The 17,807-nt window shown below is 35.5% G+C and overlaps 3 protein-coding genes across 4 annotated transcripts in view; 1 reads left to right on the top strand and 2 right to left on the bottom strand.

Moving 5' to 3' along the window:
• Positions 1–183: 183 nt before the first annotated feature.
• Positions 184–3,743, bottom strand: LOC107872466 (glyoxylate/hydroxypyruvate reductase HPR3). Its single transcript, XM_016719158.2, has 2 exons — positions 3,171–3,743; positions 184–881 (listed from the first exon to the last, which is right to left on the bottom strand). The coding sequence occupies exons 1-2, from the start codon at positions 3,621–3,623 to the stop codon at positions 360–362; spliced, it is 975 nt and encodes a 324-aa protein (XP_016574644.2). The 5' UTR covers positions 3,624–3,743; the 3' UTR covers positions 184–359.
• Positions 3,744–5,940: 2,197 nt separating this feature from the next.
• Positions 5,941–7,451, top strand: LOC107872456 (glyoxylate/hydroxypyruvate reductase HPR3). The gene is made up of 2 exons (XM_016719152.2): positions 5,941–6,594; positions 6,866–7,451. The coding sequence occupies exons 1-2, from the start codon at positions 6,139–6,141 to the stop codon at positions 7,376–7,378; spliced, it is 969 nt and encodes a 322-aa protein (XP_016574638.2). The 5' UTR covers positions 5,941–6,138; the 3' UTR covers positions 7,379–7,451.
• A 131-nt stretch (positions 7,452–7,582) lies between these two features.
• Positions 7,583–17,807, bottom strand: part of LOC107872431 (UTP:RNA uridylyltransferase 1) — a 16,241-nt gene continuing 6,016 nt past the window's right edge. The window contains exons 2-6 of one of the 2 annotated variants that reach the window (XM_016719141.2): positions 11,681–12,049; positions 10,057–10,280; positions 9,824–9,887; positions 8,142–8,338; positions 7,583–8,007 (exon numbers count right to left, since the gene is read on the bottom strand). In XM_016719141.2, the coding sequence (XP_016574627.2) occupies positions 7,797–8,007; positions 8,142–8,338; positions 9,824–9,887; positions 10,057–10,280; positions 11,681–12,049 (1,065 nt within the window). In that variant the 3' untranslated portion in view covers positions 7,583–7,796. Of the gene's footprint in view, positions 8,008–8,141; positions 8,339–9,613; positions 9,750–9,823; positions 9,888–10,056; positions 10,281–11,680; positions 12,050–17,807 lie in introns of those variants that run through there. The other variant, XM_016719144.2, reaches the window with a different exon arrangement.

Raw genomic sequence — 17,807 nt, 5'->3', positions numbered from 1 at the left:
ATGGTGGGATAAGTAATCTCGAAACTAGCTATACCTCCAACCAAACGCGGGATAAAATAGTCCTTAATTTTATTCGACCTTATACCTCACATCAGATGAGTCCTTATTCTAAATAATCTTCATGAATAATACTAGCAAATCTTATATTGTAATATTCACATCTCGAATGAATTCAAGAACATATTGGAAGAAATCCTGACTCGGAATAAAGGCTTAATTGATCCATTGAATGGTTAAGGAAATTTTTGGTCGAGCGAGACAAAATGCATATATCCGTACTCGACTTCTGCAGAATGAGATGGTGATAAATATGAAAGATCATAACACAATATATAGATCTCTCAGTCGAAAAGAGTATCTCAGTCATCCAAAACTGGAGAAAGCAAAGGTTTGTTGAAGAAGAAAGCTTCCAAATTCCCTGACATGAGTTCATATAAATCTTGAAAAGACTCCTCAGTTAAATAAGCAACATGCGGTGACAGCACAACATTATCCAATGAAAGGAGCTCTTCAGGAACATTAGGTTCATTCTCGAAAACATCCAAGCCAGCACCTGCAATCTCTCCCTGCATCAAACATTGAACCAGCTCCATCTCATTGATTATGGGTCCTCGTGCAATATTAATGATAATTCCTTCTTTTCCGAGTGCCAGTAGAACCTCCTTGTTGATCAGGTGACGAGTTTGGTCTGTCAATGCACAACAAATGACGAGGACATCACATTTGGTTGCTAGTTGATGAACATCAGGATAGAAAGGGTAGGGAACAGGCTTTTTCTTCCTCGACTGGTATGATATAATGCAGCCAAATGCTTCAAGCCTTTTTGCAACTTTTAGGCCTATGCTACCTAGCCCAACAAGTCCAACTTTCCTGCCTCCCACCTGCCACCATCAGCCACCATCAGGAATATGGAATTAGTATTGCAGGAGTTATCCACACGAGAAAATTTACTAGACCTGAAATCTTAAGGATAATGAACAATCGATGAGAGCCGTTGATGAAGGATAAAACCAAGGGCCACTAGTACTAGCCTAGTGCCCGGTGCACTAAAGCTCCCGCAATTCGCAGGGTTGGGGGAAGGGCCCCACCACAAGGGTGTAGTACTAGCCTAGTGCAACTAAGTATTATTCCAAACATAACCAATTGAAGTCCGGTCAAGGGGAATGAGATAAACACAAAAGTTCCTCCACTAGTGCCAGCCACCCAATCCCAGCATAAAAATCTTTACAAGCAGTACTGTAATATCATGTACAGACACCACTCTTATGCTAAAAATTGGATTTTCTCCTGGTAGTTACCAGCTAGACTCAAGCTGATTAGGTATCAGACCTAAAGAACCCAACTTTGTTTACTTGCAGATTAAGTCCACTAATGAAAGCATCCGAAACCTTCTACTTGGCTCCAATATGGGACAACTCATGTATGGCACCTTACATTCCCCGTTCTGTGGAACTCTATTCAGGATGAGGAAAATTGTAACTTCTAAGCAAATTAGACCTGACAGCCTGAGACAACGTCAGTAAATTGAACTTCAACCAAATGCATTAATACAATAAATTACCCAGTTTAAGCCCAAAAGTGGGGTTTGGAACCAAATGCATTTATCATTACAGAAAACTTGTTACACGACCTTGTAGTCCTCAACCGTGTACTAGATTTAACAAGGAATGACCAAAATATAGTAAACTATGCACTGTGACCCAATCTTAGCGTCAAAAAAACATTATAGAAAGATAACTGCAGTTTCAAAATTATCATGATCTTACACCGTTAAGATGCATACTTCTCACTTCAAGATTGGCACCGAGTTTTGGACTTTTAACTATTATATAAACAAAATAACTTAATCTGTTTACTTTATTTGAATTTGTATATTTACGCTGCAGGTTTCAAATTTAAGGGATAAAAATGTTTTAGGAAATATTTCTGAGAAGGATACTGACTCATATATATCTCAAACTTTCAATACATGTTTTGTGGTGCAGTAGTCCCGCAAAGTCTAACAGCTTTCTCACTTCAAATGCCAAGTTCTTGCTGAGTTCTAAATAATGCTTGGATTGACAAGGAGGCAAGCGATATAGGTATCATGAGGGTCACCAATTTCATTCATTTAACGTTGCAGGCATTTGGACATATCTTCAACCAGATATCATTTGCAAATATTGAAGAAGTTATTTGCAAAAACATACTTGTTTTACAATTTTATCCATTATTTCAGTTTCAATTTAATACAGAGAATATGAAGTTGAAAAACTTGTTTGAGAAGTATTACAAGTGAAAATATGGTTCACTCACGGAACTTCATCATTTTTTTCTAAGTTAACTTCATGTCCACAGTCCAAATACTCATTTGTTAGCTCAACACAGTACCTCTCTCTTATATTTACTATTTACAATAAATGCACGTTAAAAGACTATTGAGCTACTAAACCAAGATAGGACATAGTAATCATATTTAGGAGCTAAAACATACCTGACGAGGGAAACCTATGGACCTTAGGCACATTCCCATGTTACTCTTTACTTTACCTATCATGTGGGACAAAGTTCCGTAGCTGAGGTGTTGCAAGTAAGGTTGACATAGAACAGTTGATAAGCCTAATTTAGAAAAGGCCTCTCTTTACAGAGTAGGAACAAAGGCGGGATAGAGGAAACTAAAGATTTTGCTAATACATTTGAAGCAAATATTAGAAGTTCAGTTGCCTATATAGAGCCATAAATCTCCAGAAACAATCTCACATTTTGAGTCATTATACCTTCAATGTAAAACAAAGGTTTCCACGGCATTAGCACTGGATGAAGTCTAACTTTAGGAAAGAAGAAACTCATCCTGCCTGCTTAAAGACCATAAAATTTTGATTTCTCATTTTACTTGTCATTTTTCATTAATCAAGAAATGACAATTTTTTTTTCCTTTTTTACCCTTAGTATTAATCAATGTGCAATGTCAAATTAGGACGAGTAAAATGGGACGGAGGGAGTAGTAGCTATGTCCCGTATCTTACTTTTTTCCAGATAATGAGGGAAAACAATATAATCTATCCAAACGCTGTAGTACTTATAGCAATACAGTATGCTACAACACAATATAATATTGTATACGAAACATTAAGAAAGAGTGTAAAGCAACCATGACTTCAACAACAATTACAAGAGCTAAGGGACAGTACCTTGGAACTGAGCGGGTAGACCACATTCATAGGCCAAAGTCCATTCCTAACAAACCCATCCGCAGCAGTAATCTTCCTTAACACATCAATCAACAATCCAACAGCACAATCAGCAACATCCTCTGAGAAAATAGTACCCGCATTAGCAACGGAGATTCCTAAACGTCGACACTCGCTTAGATCCATATGGTTAAGGCCAGCGCTGGTGGTAACAATCACGCGAAGAGAAGGGAACTGGCTGAGGAACGACGGATTGACACGTGTCCCGCCGGAGCAAAGCATGGCCTTTACGGATTGAGCATGTGTAGTTATGAATTGTTCCAATGGAAGTGATGATTCCCATGGCTTTAGGAGTTTGAAATTTTGGGAGAATTGTTGGCCGTAGAATTTTAGAAACCATGGGATGCCGAGGACAATGACTTCCGGCAGCTCCTTGTTATTGGGTTCTGCCATTGATGACTTTGGTAGAAACTCACTCAGCTTGGAACCATTTTATAGGATTCCACGGGTCAACTGCCGTTGTACATCGCTCCGGTTCGTTTAATTTTTATTTAAAAAAATATCAAATTAATTATCTGGATTTATTAAAATTATAAATCAAATTAAATTAATATAAAATTAACTCGTTTGGTCTATGTTTTAGTTAATTTTTTCAGTTTTTTTCGATATTCTTTTCTATAATTCTTAGTTTTTACAATTATATTATGATTGAAAACTAAATGTGAAAATGAAAATCACAATAATGAAAAACGAGGAGCGAAAAGCTCTCTTGACACTAAAAAGTAAAATGGAGAGTGAAAAATTTATATTTTAAGTTTATATTAGATTTTGAATTATTTAATTAGTAATTAATGGATAAATATTATAACTTAAAGGCCTAAATTTCAATATATATCTACATCTACTTTTAAAATATTGAAAATTACTAAAATTAGTTGAAAAAGTATTTAAAAAGTAGATTATAATTGATATTTTATGTATAAAAAGTTAAAATTATATATATATATATTATATCGATTTGATTTGAGTTTAATTTGACTTTTTTTTGTTAACACCAAACCAAACCAAGGATGATCGGATTTTTTTTCTAACGCCAAACCAATCAAACTAAACCATAAGTCGATTTTTTTTCTCTATTTGATTTGGTTTGTCGGTTTGATTTAACTTGACGGTTTGATCTGTACACCCCTAGATCCCACCAATATAAGTAAAATTATTTTTTATTTTTAATTTATTAATATACGTGTAAAAAGAAAAATCATCAATTAATATGAAACATTGAGACCATTTGATTAAGGAATGAGATAAAATTATAATTATCAATTATTTTTCCTTTTGCACCTGCCTTGTCGAAGCAGAAGATGCGGCATTAGTTCGACTAATTAACTGATAAAAATTGTGCTTTTATTTTTAAGAAAATAAACTTTTTGATTTTTACGATATATTACAATTAATTTTAAAAATTGATCTGATAAAATTATGAATGAAAGAAATAGCTGAATGGAGTATGAAAAGCAACTAACTAACCGATCCGAGGAACTAGTATAAGGAGAGACCACTAGGCTCTATGGTGGACATATTCGAGATTATCTTATTTCTCGTTTGGTCAAATATATTAATTAATTTTGAAATTATTTATATCACTATGATGAAATAAATTATTTCATATATATAATGAAATAATTAATCATGAAATAACTCTTTACCAATAAACGAGCCGTGGATTATCCAGTAAGCTCATTAGTTGTTGGAAAGAAACAAAAAGATTAGCATGGTCCATGCTTGCCTACAAATCAACAAATAGTTCAAAATTTTAAAGAAAAATAGAGTTGAACATATACAATCACGGATAAGGATTACATATCTATTGATTAATTAAGTAGACTTCTGTTAGAAAAATACATTCATTTCAATATTTTACTTAATATGTTTTAATACCACAAGACTAAAAAGTATTTTGATGCATTTAATATAACTTTAATTTAAGATATAAGATGTAAAAATCTTTTTTATTTTCTTAAAATACGTATCAAGTCAAAACATATTATTTTTTTTAAATGGGAATAGAATTTTATTTTGTTAAAATCAGTATTAAGTATGAATATTTTATTCATTTTGTCTAACTAATTTTTAATTTGCTTAGATTCGATACGAGCCGTCCATTTATCAATACCAAAAGGCACTAAAGTCGTGCCTTTTTCAATCAATAATGACAAATCACTAACTTTGATATTGCCAAAAAGAAGATTTTTTACGAAAGGATATGAAGAGTGCTGTCACCGAGATTCGAACTTTGAGCAACCCATTGTTAATAGATATGTTTAAGCGCAGGGGCGGACCCACGTGTTAGGGTTGCACCCGTTAAGTTTGGAAAAAGTTTTGTATATGTACATGTATGTACTTTAAGAATCTATTATATAAAGTATGTGCACCCCATTGAACACAAGTGCACTTTGGGCGCGTTGATTCTAACTGATCTTTTCCACACTAGCAACCTAGAATCGAGTCCAACGGACAACATATAAAGTTGGGGTTCATTTATTACCTTAAAACTTATATTTGGCCTATATATTTGTATTTTCGTCATTGATTAAGTCTCTACTGACCAGTCAGTCAGATACGACACTATTTCTCAATCGTCATTTAAAGATTCTTGACCGCTTATGTCAAGATAATGATACATCCGCGCTTTTCAAATTCTAAGTTCACCTGTGTTTGAGCGGTTCTATATTTTATATGATAGTTCTTCTAAATATATACACATATACAAAGGATTGGCCGAGCTTAATGGTTTCACGTGCACCCCGTTGTAGGCTAAGTCCCCCCGAGAAGTCATCTTCAATACATCAACAAAAGAAAGTTGCATGAATCATAGTGATTCAAGTGATAAGTCAACACTGGCAATCATATCATACCCACCAAATACACCAACCAGTAACCAAAACACAAAACAGAACCAATAATTTCCATGGATCAATCTAAAACACAAACCAATCTCCCAGAGCTCCTAGTCATTAACCCATCCCCAGTATTCATAATCCACCAACAACAATTCTCACAAAAATTCAAACTCCTCAAAGCATATGAATCTCCACTCTCCACAGACCTCTTCCTACAGACAAATGCACAGTCCACTAAAGCCCTCATCTGCTATGGCAAAAGCCCAGTCACAACCAACATACTAAATCTTCTCCCTTCTCTTCAGCTAGTTGTCACTGCTAGCACTGGATTCAACCATATTGATCTTGATAAGTGTCGAAGCCGGGGTATTGCTGTTGCTAATACACGTGATGTATTCTCTGAAGATACTGCTGATATTGGTGTTGGATTGTTGATTGATGTGCTAAGGAAAATTAGCGCTGGTGATCGCTTTGTTCGCTCTGGAAATTGGACTGCCAACATTCAGTACCCTTTGGGTTCGCAGGTATAATTTTCACCTTATTACCTTTCCGTATCGGTGCGTGTAGGTCAACTAAGCATGAAGAAACTTGTGAAAAAGTGATAGTTTAGATGTGTTTTTGATTATTAACTCTATTTTATACCGACAATGTTAGCTCAGTCAAAGCAATAATATTAAAACTTACGCCCTTTGTCTTAATTTATGTGATGTAGCTTGAGGGGATGCGAAGTTTAAGAAACATAAAAAGACTAAAAAGGAAAGATGAAGTTTGATTTTCTTTTTTGCTCATTTACAGTTGGGAGGTAAGCATGTTGGAATAGTTGGTTTAGGCAACATTGGTTTAAAAGTTGCAACAAGGCTAGAGGCATTTGGCTGCAAAATTTCATACAATTCCAGGCAGAAGAAACCAGTTCCCTACAATTTCTACCCAAACGTTGGTGCACTTGCATCCAACTGCAACGTCCTCGTCATATGCTGCATATTGAGTGTCGAAACTCGTCACATGATTGACAAGGATGTTCTAAAAGCATTGGGGAAGGATGGCATCCTCATCAACGTTGCTCGCGGACCGATCGTTGATGAGAAAGAACTGGTGAATTTTTTGGCTGAAGGTGAGATTGCAGGTGCTGGTTTGGATGTGTTTGAGAATGAACCAAAGGTTCCTCAAGAGTTGTATTCATTGGATAATGTTGTGCTCACACCACACAGAGCTGCCTTCACAGAGGAAGCTTTTTCAAGTGCTTTCCAAATTATTCTGGCCAACTTAGAAGCCTTTTTCTCAAATAAACCTTTGATTTCTCCAGTATAACGATCCATGATACGATTCTGTAAAATCTTACCATCGATAGCACAATCCGAAGAGGAACATCTTTCAACAATAATTTTCTCTCGGTCAATTATGAATCTACAGGGCCAGTAATATGTAAATCAAGTTGCCTTGGCAACAATTCCATGTCTTGATATCACCCAACAATAGCCGATTAACTATAAGACCAACCATGCCTAATCAATATGCAAATAAATAGAATACATACCATGGAATTCAGGAGATTGTTCTTTACATCATAAACACCTAGATGCCAGATGAAGATCAAAAGCGCCTAAATACACTTAGGTGAAAGCCAAAACCAGAAGGGATAAAAAAAAAAAAAAAACTTAATAACAAATTTACACCACGAGGGACATTCCTATAATTATTGGTTGTTTTTCTTGAATAAAAGGCCAAATTAGCTAGGTACATAGGGTTCGAAGAGTTTCACACAAGGGTTCGGGTCATACTGCATTATTTCAGCAGCTCGTTCGAATTCTTCCCTCAGTACTCTTATGCTGAACTTGTCTACCACCCGACCAAGATCATGAGAAACCTCAAATGGATCCTCTATGCATATCAGATGTCTGTCATTCCCAATCCTCCTAGTCCAGTCTTTGGCTCGCTTGCTGTACATAATCAAACATGAAGTTAATTAGTAAGCTGCGCAAAAGTGAACCCCACTATGAGAAATGTCATTTACTCAGCAAAATAAAATGCATATAATCAACAATAAAATCAGCAGTAAGCTACAACACCTTACCTCACTGTGCTTCCGGAACGCACAGAAATAACATCATTTGCATAATCGTGACAATATGCCCAGTAGTTGAAGAATGCCCACACCAACCGAGCAAGACTTTCCCCATTGTGAGATCCAAAACCATAAAGCTTTTCCACTTTATCAAAGTAAGCACATTCAACGTTGTCAACAGTAACAGAGTAGGTTGCTTCCATTCCCTGGTAAGAGGACGGGAAATGAATTTTTAGAAAGGACAACTAACTTCTTACAAAGTAACACGTAGAAGTGCCATTTCAACTATACATTGCCAGAATACTACCCCTCCCCCCACCCTCTCTAATTTTTTCTTCTGTTTCCTCAAGACTACAGCATCAGAAAAGCATCTCCATATACATCAAAGGCAAGGTGGCAGTATCCCAACCAGTCCGTAAGGCCTAGGAGTAGCACATGTAATGGGTAAATATTCTAAAATGGTGTTATGACATATTAAGAAATAGATTTCCTTACTGATAAGGAATGATTAATCAATGTTAGTAGTAAACTAATCTTAATTTTTAGACAGGGAGAAAGATGAGAACAGAAGTTTCATGTCTCTGTTAGGTAAATCCTAAAAGTATATTCGGGAACCTCATTCTTTTTGTTCGCCCCATGTGAACAAATCATTTATATTCTCTCTTCATCATATTTTCTAAAGCAATCGTTTATAATACAGTACAGAATGAGACCGAATCACAAGATTTATGTCTTTTATGTGAGATTAAATTAACTAGTACAGAATGCGGATAAAAGTTTAGGTGGTATCACGTGCATGTCCGCAGATAATGAGCTCCAAGTGCATCATGCTGGACAATCATATAGTGAAGATTGAAGAGAAGCGGAAATAGAAAATGAAGCTTTGCAATTCCCAGGCAACTAGATCATTAGACCTATAAAATCTCTACACAAATATCCATTTCAAAAACAACCCCTCCACTCTAACAAAGGGAGGAAAAAAACAAAGGGAAGCTGGTGGCAAGCACCTAAGGTGAAACAATTCTCAGTAGAAAAATGATATGATTGAATCGTTCTTAAATTGAAAGAAAGCAACTGGAGAACTAGAATTTGTCTTTCACACTCCATAGATAGCTCTAAGACGAAGATTTGGTAATTAACCCGATGATGAGCTCGTCAACAGCCACGCCAAAGTCTTCAACATGATATCGAATACAATCACAAATTCAGGATTTTCCCCAACTAGCATCTGGTCAAGCAGAAAAATGATAGTACAGATCCCAAAAAAAGGATGAATTTTGAGCTTACTCTCCACATAGAGTAAAAGGCACGGCAATTTAGAAAACCCCCAGCAGAAAAAAGGAAAAGGGACTAGACTATAGGTATGATGCACTTTTCAAGTTTTTCTTCCACGATCTAAAATTATCCTAACAAAAACTATGCAAGCTTAACTGAGGCGGCACGTGACAGAGAGAAAGTACATGTGACTAGAATAGACCAACCAAAGCAATTCGAGCTCGATCGAACAACTAAGAATTCCCCAGTCATTAGCTAGAGGAATAGATTTACAATTGATTGAAAAAAGTCGTCCAGACTCAACCAATCAACAGATACTTTGCACATTCTTGCGGCGATGCTCTACGAATCAAACAGTTCAGGTGCACACTTCATAAGTTTCACATGCAACACATAAAGCGCTAAAGAAAACACACCTGTAGGCATGGAAGGATGGCAGGTCTTCGCTGCTGTAGAAAGTGAATGCACATTAACACATACCTGGAAGCAGAAAATAGAAGTTACCCTAACAAATAAGAGAAAGAGTGGGAAAAGAGAAATAGCAGGAATATGTAGGCTTACTCATAGCCTGCCAGACAATGTCCCCTGGTAAGGACTGGTGAATTGAATAAGAGAAAAAGTGGGAAAAAGAAGGAAAATCTTGGCTTACGCATAGCTAGATAACGTCCCCTGGTAAGTCTCATTCACCCCTCTTGACTTAGCCCAGTGTTTAACAATAAACGCCAACTGCCTTAATCGTACATCTATTTGTGCATAATCTCGAAGCAGCTTCGTGTTAACAACAGCCAAAACATTATTCACACATATATCACAAGATATCCCAGTTTCTGGATCCATAAGCTTGACTATAGGCACCCTCGCACGCGTTAGCGCCTGCAGGTAACTTGAGTTAGAGACCATACTGGAAAGAAATCAAATCGGAAGGAAGCACCATAGGAAAAGCAATTTGCCACACAACTTTAAGGACCTTATACAAAATTAGAAGCATATAAGATAGCCTTGGAGTAACTGGTAAAGTTACTACCATATGACCAGGAGGTCACGGGTTCAAGCCTTGGAAACAGCCTCTGGCAGAAATGCAAGGTAAGGCTGCGTACGATACACCCTTGTGGTGGAGCCCTTCCCCGGACACCGCGCATAGCGGCAGCTTTAGTGCACCGGGCTGCCCTTTTTAAGATTCTAGATCCACTCTGCATTGAACATGGCAAGTGGATTTAATGCAGTCCATTAAGGGGAGACCAGGGACCACCCGATCCCTGTTTCCTACTATGATGAACAGGACCTTCCTTAATCGAACTTACGTGGCCTTCAAGTGAAAAAGCTTGGGAAAGGTCGACTCTGATATTAATATTTAAGCTTTCAAATTAACCTCCCTGTATCATTGAATTTTGATCCTGTTGATAAGTAAAATTTTGAAATTTTCTCACAATTACGGAAAAAGATGTAAAATCCAAGTTTTCGTAAATTGAAGGATCAAACTACCCAACAACAGTTTAGATAGAAAAAAAACACAGGACCAACAAACAAACATAAATTTATGCCAGTCCAAAGTTTCATTCTTGCACTCCTAATTATAACCCTGCGTTTACAATATTAATAGAGTAACTGTTATGAAGCCAAAAGTACCATTTTAATGGGATTAAATGGATAATAAAATTTAGTTTAACTCATCAAAAAGAAAAAACATAGAAAGCCTGATTTTAGCTTACAGAATCAAGAAACTATTAATTCAAGCGAAGACCTAAACAACTTAATGAATGAATAATTTTTTAGTTTTCAACCTAGAAGTTCAATCAGTCTCAATGATAAAGTAGCTGCAATCAGCTATAAGACTCCACCATATGAATTCCGCTTGGTTCGTGTATCTTACCTTTTAAGCTAAAATAGTCATTCTATAGAACTAGAAGTTTTCATCTATAAGTTATTCGAAAAGAATATAAGGTACTTCTTTAATAGTATGTGTGTGTGTACATATGTATCAATTATTTGCTCAATTTGTCTGGGCTTTTCTTTACATAGCCGTGTGCAATTTCCTTTTATTTTCTTCAGAAAATTTCTTGCAGTAACGACAAAAATAACTTATTAAATAAAAAAAATCGACCTTGGACCAGACCACTCCTGTCCAGTCCTGGATCGGTCCCACTCTCCTTTGGCTGAGACCAGTCTTAGCACACTCAAAGCCCCCCTTTACAGGCCAGCCTGACTTGTGTCAGACACTTCATCATGTATACTCTGGAATACTAATAGACGTGTAGCTATGTTTTTTGAAATACCTGCACATTCTGGAGATTGTCCAACTGCAACATGTCAGCCAACTTCAACAACACCTCTGATTTGTCAATATTTGCATCCTCAATTGCAAGGCAAATATCAATATCACTTTTCGAGAATCCAAAAGAATTGGCACATGATCCATAAACATAGAGCCGAGCATCAGGCCACTCCTTGCTAACAATTCCATCTAGCAGTGCTAATAACTGTTTCTGCTTTATCTTTTCTTCCTCTGGAGGTATTAAGGACTCATACGTTGATAGGAAAGCACCATTCATCCTATTAATGTCACTGCGACATGCAATCTGTCTTTTCAACATCCTCATCCTCTGGCCAAGTATAAATGCTCCTCTCTTGTCTGATCGGTAGTCCTGATGAAAGAAGCACAATAGTGAGTCAGTAACAGTACGTTTGATTACAGGAAGGATAGGAGAAAAGATAGAGAAAGGTTAGAGAGATTGACTGGTTTTAAGGATAGAGAGATTTAACTGGTTTTATTTTGATCTCCTAAGATATTAGTGATCTACTTGTTGCCATTCTCAAAAAAATAGATATTAGTGATTTAGTTCAAATTGTTTGGGGCAGTTGGAAGAAAGTAAAATGATGATAGTTCCTTCTTTGCATCCAAGTTAAGTTGATAGAAAGATCTGACATGAAGGGAACCTTCCAGATCCTTTGGGACTTTATTAACAAACAAGGGAAATGAGTCAACAACTGTTCGACTTTATCAATAAACTAGGCTCATGTAACATGTTTTAAACTAATTGTCTTTACGACAATCAGGTGACTGATATAATTGACAATGCTTGTGTAACTGCGAATTCGACAATGGTTGTCGAGGAATGCTTGACCTCTGTATGTTTGCTGAGGGAAGTAAAAATGAGCACGCAAAGTAATGATTTATCACCATGAAGAGGAACCCGGAGTTTTTATTTGATCGAAGATATGTGACGTATATGCCATTCCGAAGGTGCTTCGGAAATAATTAGCCGAGTTCCAGATATGGCATAAATACTTGGGATAGAGTCATAGATGAGTGATATTGATATTCATTTGCTATTTTGATGTTGGATTACACTGCAGATGATTGATTGGAGTTCATTGAATATCTTCATACTGGATCATACGGCATTTGTAGTCGTATTTTTGAGCATCAAGAATGGAACAAGCTCAACCATTTAGGAAATCTGGCCCAGTTATGAATAGGTCCTGTGTGACGAGATCATGGGGTTCTACTGCAGTTTAGATTATGGTGTTCTGATTCATAGGAACTAATATATATGAGATCGTTTCTTAGATGAGCAATTACTCTACTGCAGAAGGCGTTTTATATTGCAAGCCCCATTTTGAGTAGCAATTCAGGGAGTCTTGCAACTCCAACAACAACATTCAATCACGGATATTATTTATTTCTTGCTTAATTATTCAATTAAAATTGAAAACGCTCTAATTTATCTCATACAGGCTGCATATTAAGCATGACAGTGGTGGAGTTAGTTGAGAAGTTAACCTGTCCAGAACGGGTCAACTCAAAAATTAAGAAAAACGATTAAATTTTTTGAGATCTTTTGCACAACTCAGGGTCTTATTCTCGTCTTGCTTATAGATGCGTAAGAACTCAGAAACAAAGTAAGAATAAGTTTGCTACAAAACTTTTAGTAAGACTTTTACAAACATATAAGAAATATATATCAAAAAAGACTTGCATTGCTTTTACTAAAATACACACTGATATGTAAAAAGAAAAAACTTATAATATAGATTTAATATTAATTTGAAATAAATGATCAGAGAAGTATATTTTTACTTAATCTTGTCCTAACAACTAAATATCTTCTCTACAAATAAATTACTAAAAAAGGACAACTATTCAGAGAAGAATTTTTTGAGAATGAAAGAAAATTAGTAAATCGATAATTTTTTTTGGTAACTTCTATTATGAAGGTTTTATGTTGAGCCAGGGATCTATCGAAAGCAGTCTATTTGCGTATACTTAATCTTGTCCTAACAACTAAATATCATCTCTATAAATAAATTACTAAAAAAGGACACAACTATTCAGAGAAGAATTTTTGAGAATGAAAGATAATTAGTAAATCAATAATTTTTTTTGGTAACTTCTATTATGAAGGTTTTATGTTGAGCCGGGGGTCTATCGAAAAGAGTCTATCTACCTCACACTGAGGTAGGGGTAATCCACAGACCTTGGTAGGAATATACTGGGTATCCACCAATGCTAGGATAAATGAAAAAAAATCACCTAGTGTTTTTGTCTCTATTGTGGCCTAGTGGCTAGTGGTCAATGAAGTGGGTGAGAACCATGAGGTCTCTATTGAGATTTGAACTTGAGACCTCATGGTTCTCACCCACTTCATTGACCACTAGCCACTAGGCCACACCCTTGGCTGCTCAATAACTTTTATATTATTTGTTTAATTAATAATGAGTTGTGTCTTTTCAAAACAAAAAAAAAACTTAGCTTTTTTAAAAAATAGTTATGACTAAACAATGGGAACTCTTCGCGAACATTCTGAAGAGTTGGACCTTTGTAGGCTTTTTTCAACGTAAAAAAGGAATTAAAAGTGTCCGAAGACATACGTCTCTTCTTTAGCCAAACCCTTTTTTTGTCACAAGAAATTTCAATGGATAAGAACATTTTGTGCTAAGTAAGAAAAAATGAAAACAAATTAATTTCCGAATATAGATATTGCTGATGATTTAACACATAATAAATGGAACGAAGAGTAATAGTTCCAAAACTCTTAGAGTGTGTTTGGTATGAAGGAAAACAATTTCTGAAAAATGTTTTTCAATTTTCTCATGTTTGGTTGGCTTAAATGTTTTGGAAAATGTTTTCCAAATCAACGACTTTCCTTCCAAAAGTAAGGAAAACATTTTTCAAAACTCTCTTCCAACCTCACTCTCAAGTTGAAATATTCATACAACTCTCAAAAACACCCACCCCTACCCCCACCCCCAATTCCTTACCCCCCCCCCTCCCCCCCAAAAAAAAATAATTGATTTCTAAAAAAAAATATTTCAATTTTTTTCATACCTCATGCCCTACCCCGACACCCCCGCCCTCCAAAAATATATTTATTTTAAATAAAAAATCAAATTTTTTTCTTACCCCACCACCTACTAGCCGCACCCCACCCCCCAAACAAAAATAAATATTAAATTTATTTTTCAAAAAAAAATTCAAAACTTTTTCCTTACCCCCCCCCCAAACCTATTCTGAACCCCCGCCCCCAAGATTTAATTTTGTTTTAAATTATTTTTACCCACCCTTCTTATCCTATTCGTTCTCATTATTTTTTGTTAAATCTAAACAAATAATTTAGAAAACAATTTCCTACTTCCATATCAAACACAAGAATAATATAAGAAACAACTTATTTTTCTAGAAAATGTTTTCCACGTCCATACTGAACACACCCTAAAAATATATTTTTCGGGGTCAAAATATATTTTTCTGAAGAGTATTTTCTAGCTAAACACTAAAATGTATTCTCTGAAATATATTGTTTCATTCACCAACCAAACACTAGAAAATATTTTTCGAAAAATATTTTCCAACAACAACCAAACATAAGAAAATAAGTAAGAAAACAACTTGTTTCTGTGAAAACATTTTTTAGGAAAATATTCTTCATAGTAAACACTTTCCTTCATACCAAACACACCCTTAACGTTCAAGTATAAATTCTTTTGAATTTTGGGTAGAGTGACATACGTATAACAATTATAGATTTGATAATTGATGTGTGATGAAAAGCACATCAAAAATTCGGACATTTAAAAACCGGCACCAACTTTTGTAGAGACATGATGATACGCAAGTTTTTCAAATCAAACCTCATTGAAAAATAAGTAGGCTAATTATTCTTTATAAGTTTACTAATTGGGTATTTAGTAGGTGTTTGGCCATGAAACCAAAATTTTTTGGGAGTTGGGGGTTGTATTTGACCATGAATATAAACTGGAGCTTCTGAATTTTTGTAAAAGAAGTGGGAGTGACAAAGTGAGAAAGCAAGTATCCACTTGTTTTCTCTTTTCCAAATACAACTTGGAATTGTATTTGGAGATTTTATGGCCAAACACTATTTTTTGAATTAAGTAGAAAAAAAATCCGAAAAATAGTGAAAAATTTTCATGGCCAAACTGGGCCTCTAAAGAGAGTTTTTAGAAAAGGATATTTATGTAATTCAACTTTTTAACTTTTGAGGTTCCCACTCTAAGGGTGAGAAAACCCCAAGTTAAAAGTTAGATGGCCAAAATATCCATCAAAGTTGATTGAACATTTTGACTTTGGCCAAAAATAAAGTAAATAAGCCTTTTATATGAAGATGTAATTACACTGAATTTGATACCTAGTTTGTTGAAAATAGCTTTTAAGTTACTGTAGGAATTTTCTTATTTTGACCTAATAAGTTGCTTAGTGTTTAGTACAATTTGAATTTTAAATTTTTGTTAGATTTTGTTTAGTTGTTGAGATATTTTAGGTTTTTTTGAATTTTAAATTATTCAAAATTTGTATTTTAAATTGGTTATAAAGCCCCTAATGCTAGATAAAATTATTGAGAGACAACTTCAATCGCTTTAAACCTTTTTGTTGCACCATCTTTTTAAAAAGAACAATCAACATGGTACACATTTTAATTGTTTTAATTTAATGCTTAAGCCCATTCTTTTGAACCTATAGCTTTTTCATTAATTCCCGAAAGTTATAAATGTTCAAGTAGACATTCTTTGTTACCTGCGGCTTTTTATATTCCAAATTGAATATAAATGCTTGATATCAAAGTAATATCAACCAATTAATGTTATCATTTTCACTCCCACCTCTTTGTTATTACTTACTAGTAGTATCATGAAATATTGTCATTCGTCCTTGTCAAATTTACACTCTGAGGGAAGAAAATACAAAGATGTAAATGACACGAAAACAAAGGAAAACACTAGATACGAAAGCACAAAATAAGAAAACGAAGAAATGAAACGATAAAGTAAAAGATAGATTGACATAAGTCGAGAACGGAAGGACAACCAAGGGTACACTAAACCTAGACCTTCCAATCAATTACCGATAACACCAACCTCTTACGAGGACACAAACGAAAACGGATTCCCGAGCACCCACGTTTCTCACGAATCAATGAAACTCCCAACAAGTATCCATAAAAACACTCTCAAGAGTCAACTCAATTCACCATTCATCAACCACCTAAAACTGAAGAAGGTCCTAGCTATTTATAGGCCAAAAGGCCTTTATTACAACTTGGGCCCAAAAGTGACCCTAAATGTAACTTGGGCCCAAAAGTGACCCAAGAACCAAAACAATGCAATGGGCGCCCATACTCTCTCGAAGCCCAAGCTATCATCCAAATGCGGTGTCGCCCATTCCTTCCTTGGAGGATATCATAAAAATATAGCTTCTTTCCAAGCTATCCTCCATTCACGTATTGGATCTCCTAAAACGACCAAGTCTTAGATCCGTAGATGTGATCCTTGAAGCATCGATCCCAAAGGAGTGGAGCCCATTGAGCAATCAGGATATGACCTTTGATACAAAAGTAATGAAGTCGTGAATCAAGGTAGAAGGTTAAAAGGACTTTGTCTCCCTTTCAGTGGGCTTAGGGTTGATGAGAGTCGGGAAGCACTATCTGCGTAGCATTAGCCTTATACATGTAGTTTTTTGCTTTAAATATTTGTTACGATCTGTTGTCAAATGTGTTTCATTTACTACATTACTTCGTTGCTGTTATTGTTCTTTTTTCTGAATGCTCTCTATTGCTTTCGCACCCAAGGTATGGCTAGTTGTCAATGAAGTGGATTGAGAACCTGTGGCCTTAGGATCAAATCTCAGCAAAGACAAAAAAACACTAGGTGATTCTTCTCATCTGTCCTAGCCTTGATGGACAGAGTTACTTGATATCCATTGTTGGTGGGAAGTGGCAGGTATTTGCGGATTTAGTCAAGGTGTGCGAAAGCTGGCCTGAAAACCATGATTATAAAAAAAAAAAATTCTATACTACTTTCCTCATTAATTGACATGTTTTCTTCACCACTATATTTCCATCTTTAACAACAACAACAAACCCAGTGTATTCCCATATAGTGAGGTCT

The sequence above is a fragment of the Capsicum annuum genome, chromosome 1 (assembly GCF_002878395.1).
Source record: "Capsicum annuum cultivar UCD-10X-F1 chromosome 1, UCD10Xv1.1, whole genome shotgun sequence".
Taxonomy (NCBI): Eukaryota; Viridiplantae; Streptophyta; class Magnoliopsida; order Solanales; family Solanaceae; genus Capsicum; species Capsicum annuum.
Note: the sequence above shows the minus strand (reverse complement) of the source record. Positions and strands in the feature narration are given on the sequence as shown.

Coding starts and splice junctions, on each gene's coding strand:
- LOC107872466 (XM_016719158.2), bottom strand. CDS start 3,623: ATGGCAGAACCCAATAACAAGGAGCTGCCGGAAGTCATTGTCCTCGGC. Junction 882..3,170: donor TCTACCCGCTCAGTTCCAAG/GTACTGTCCCTT, acceptor TGATGGTGGCAG/GTGGGAGGCAGGAAAGTTGG.
- LOC107872456 (XM_016719152.2), top strand. CDS start 6,139: ATGGATCAATCTAAAACACAAACCAATCTCCCAGAGCTCCTAGTCATT. Junction 6,595..6,865: donor AGTACCCTTTGGGTTCGCAG/GTATAATTTTCA, acceptor GCTCATTTACAG/TTGGGAGGTAAGCATGTTGG.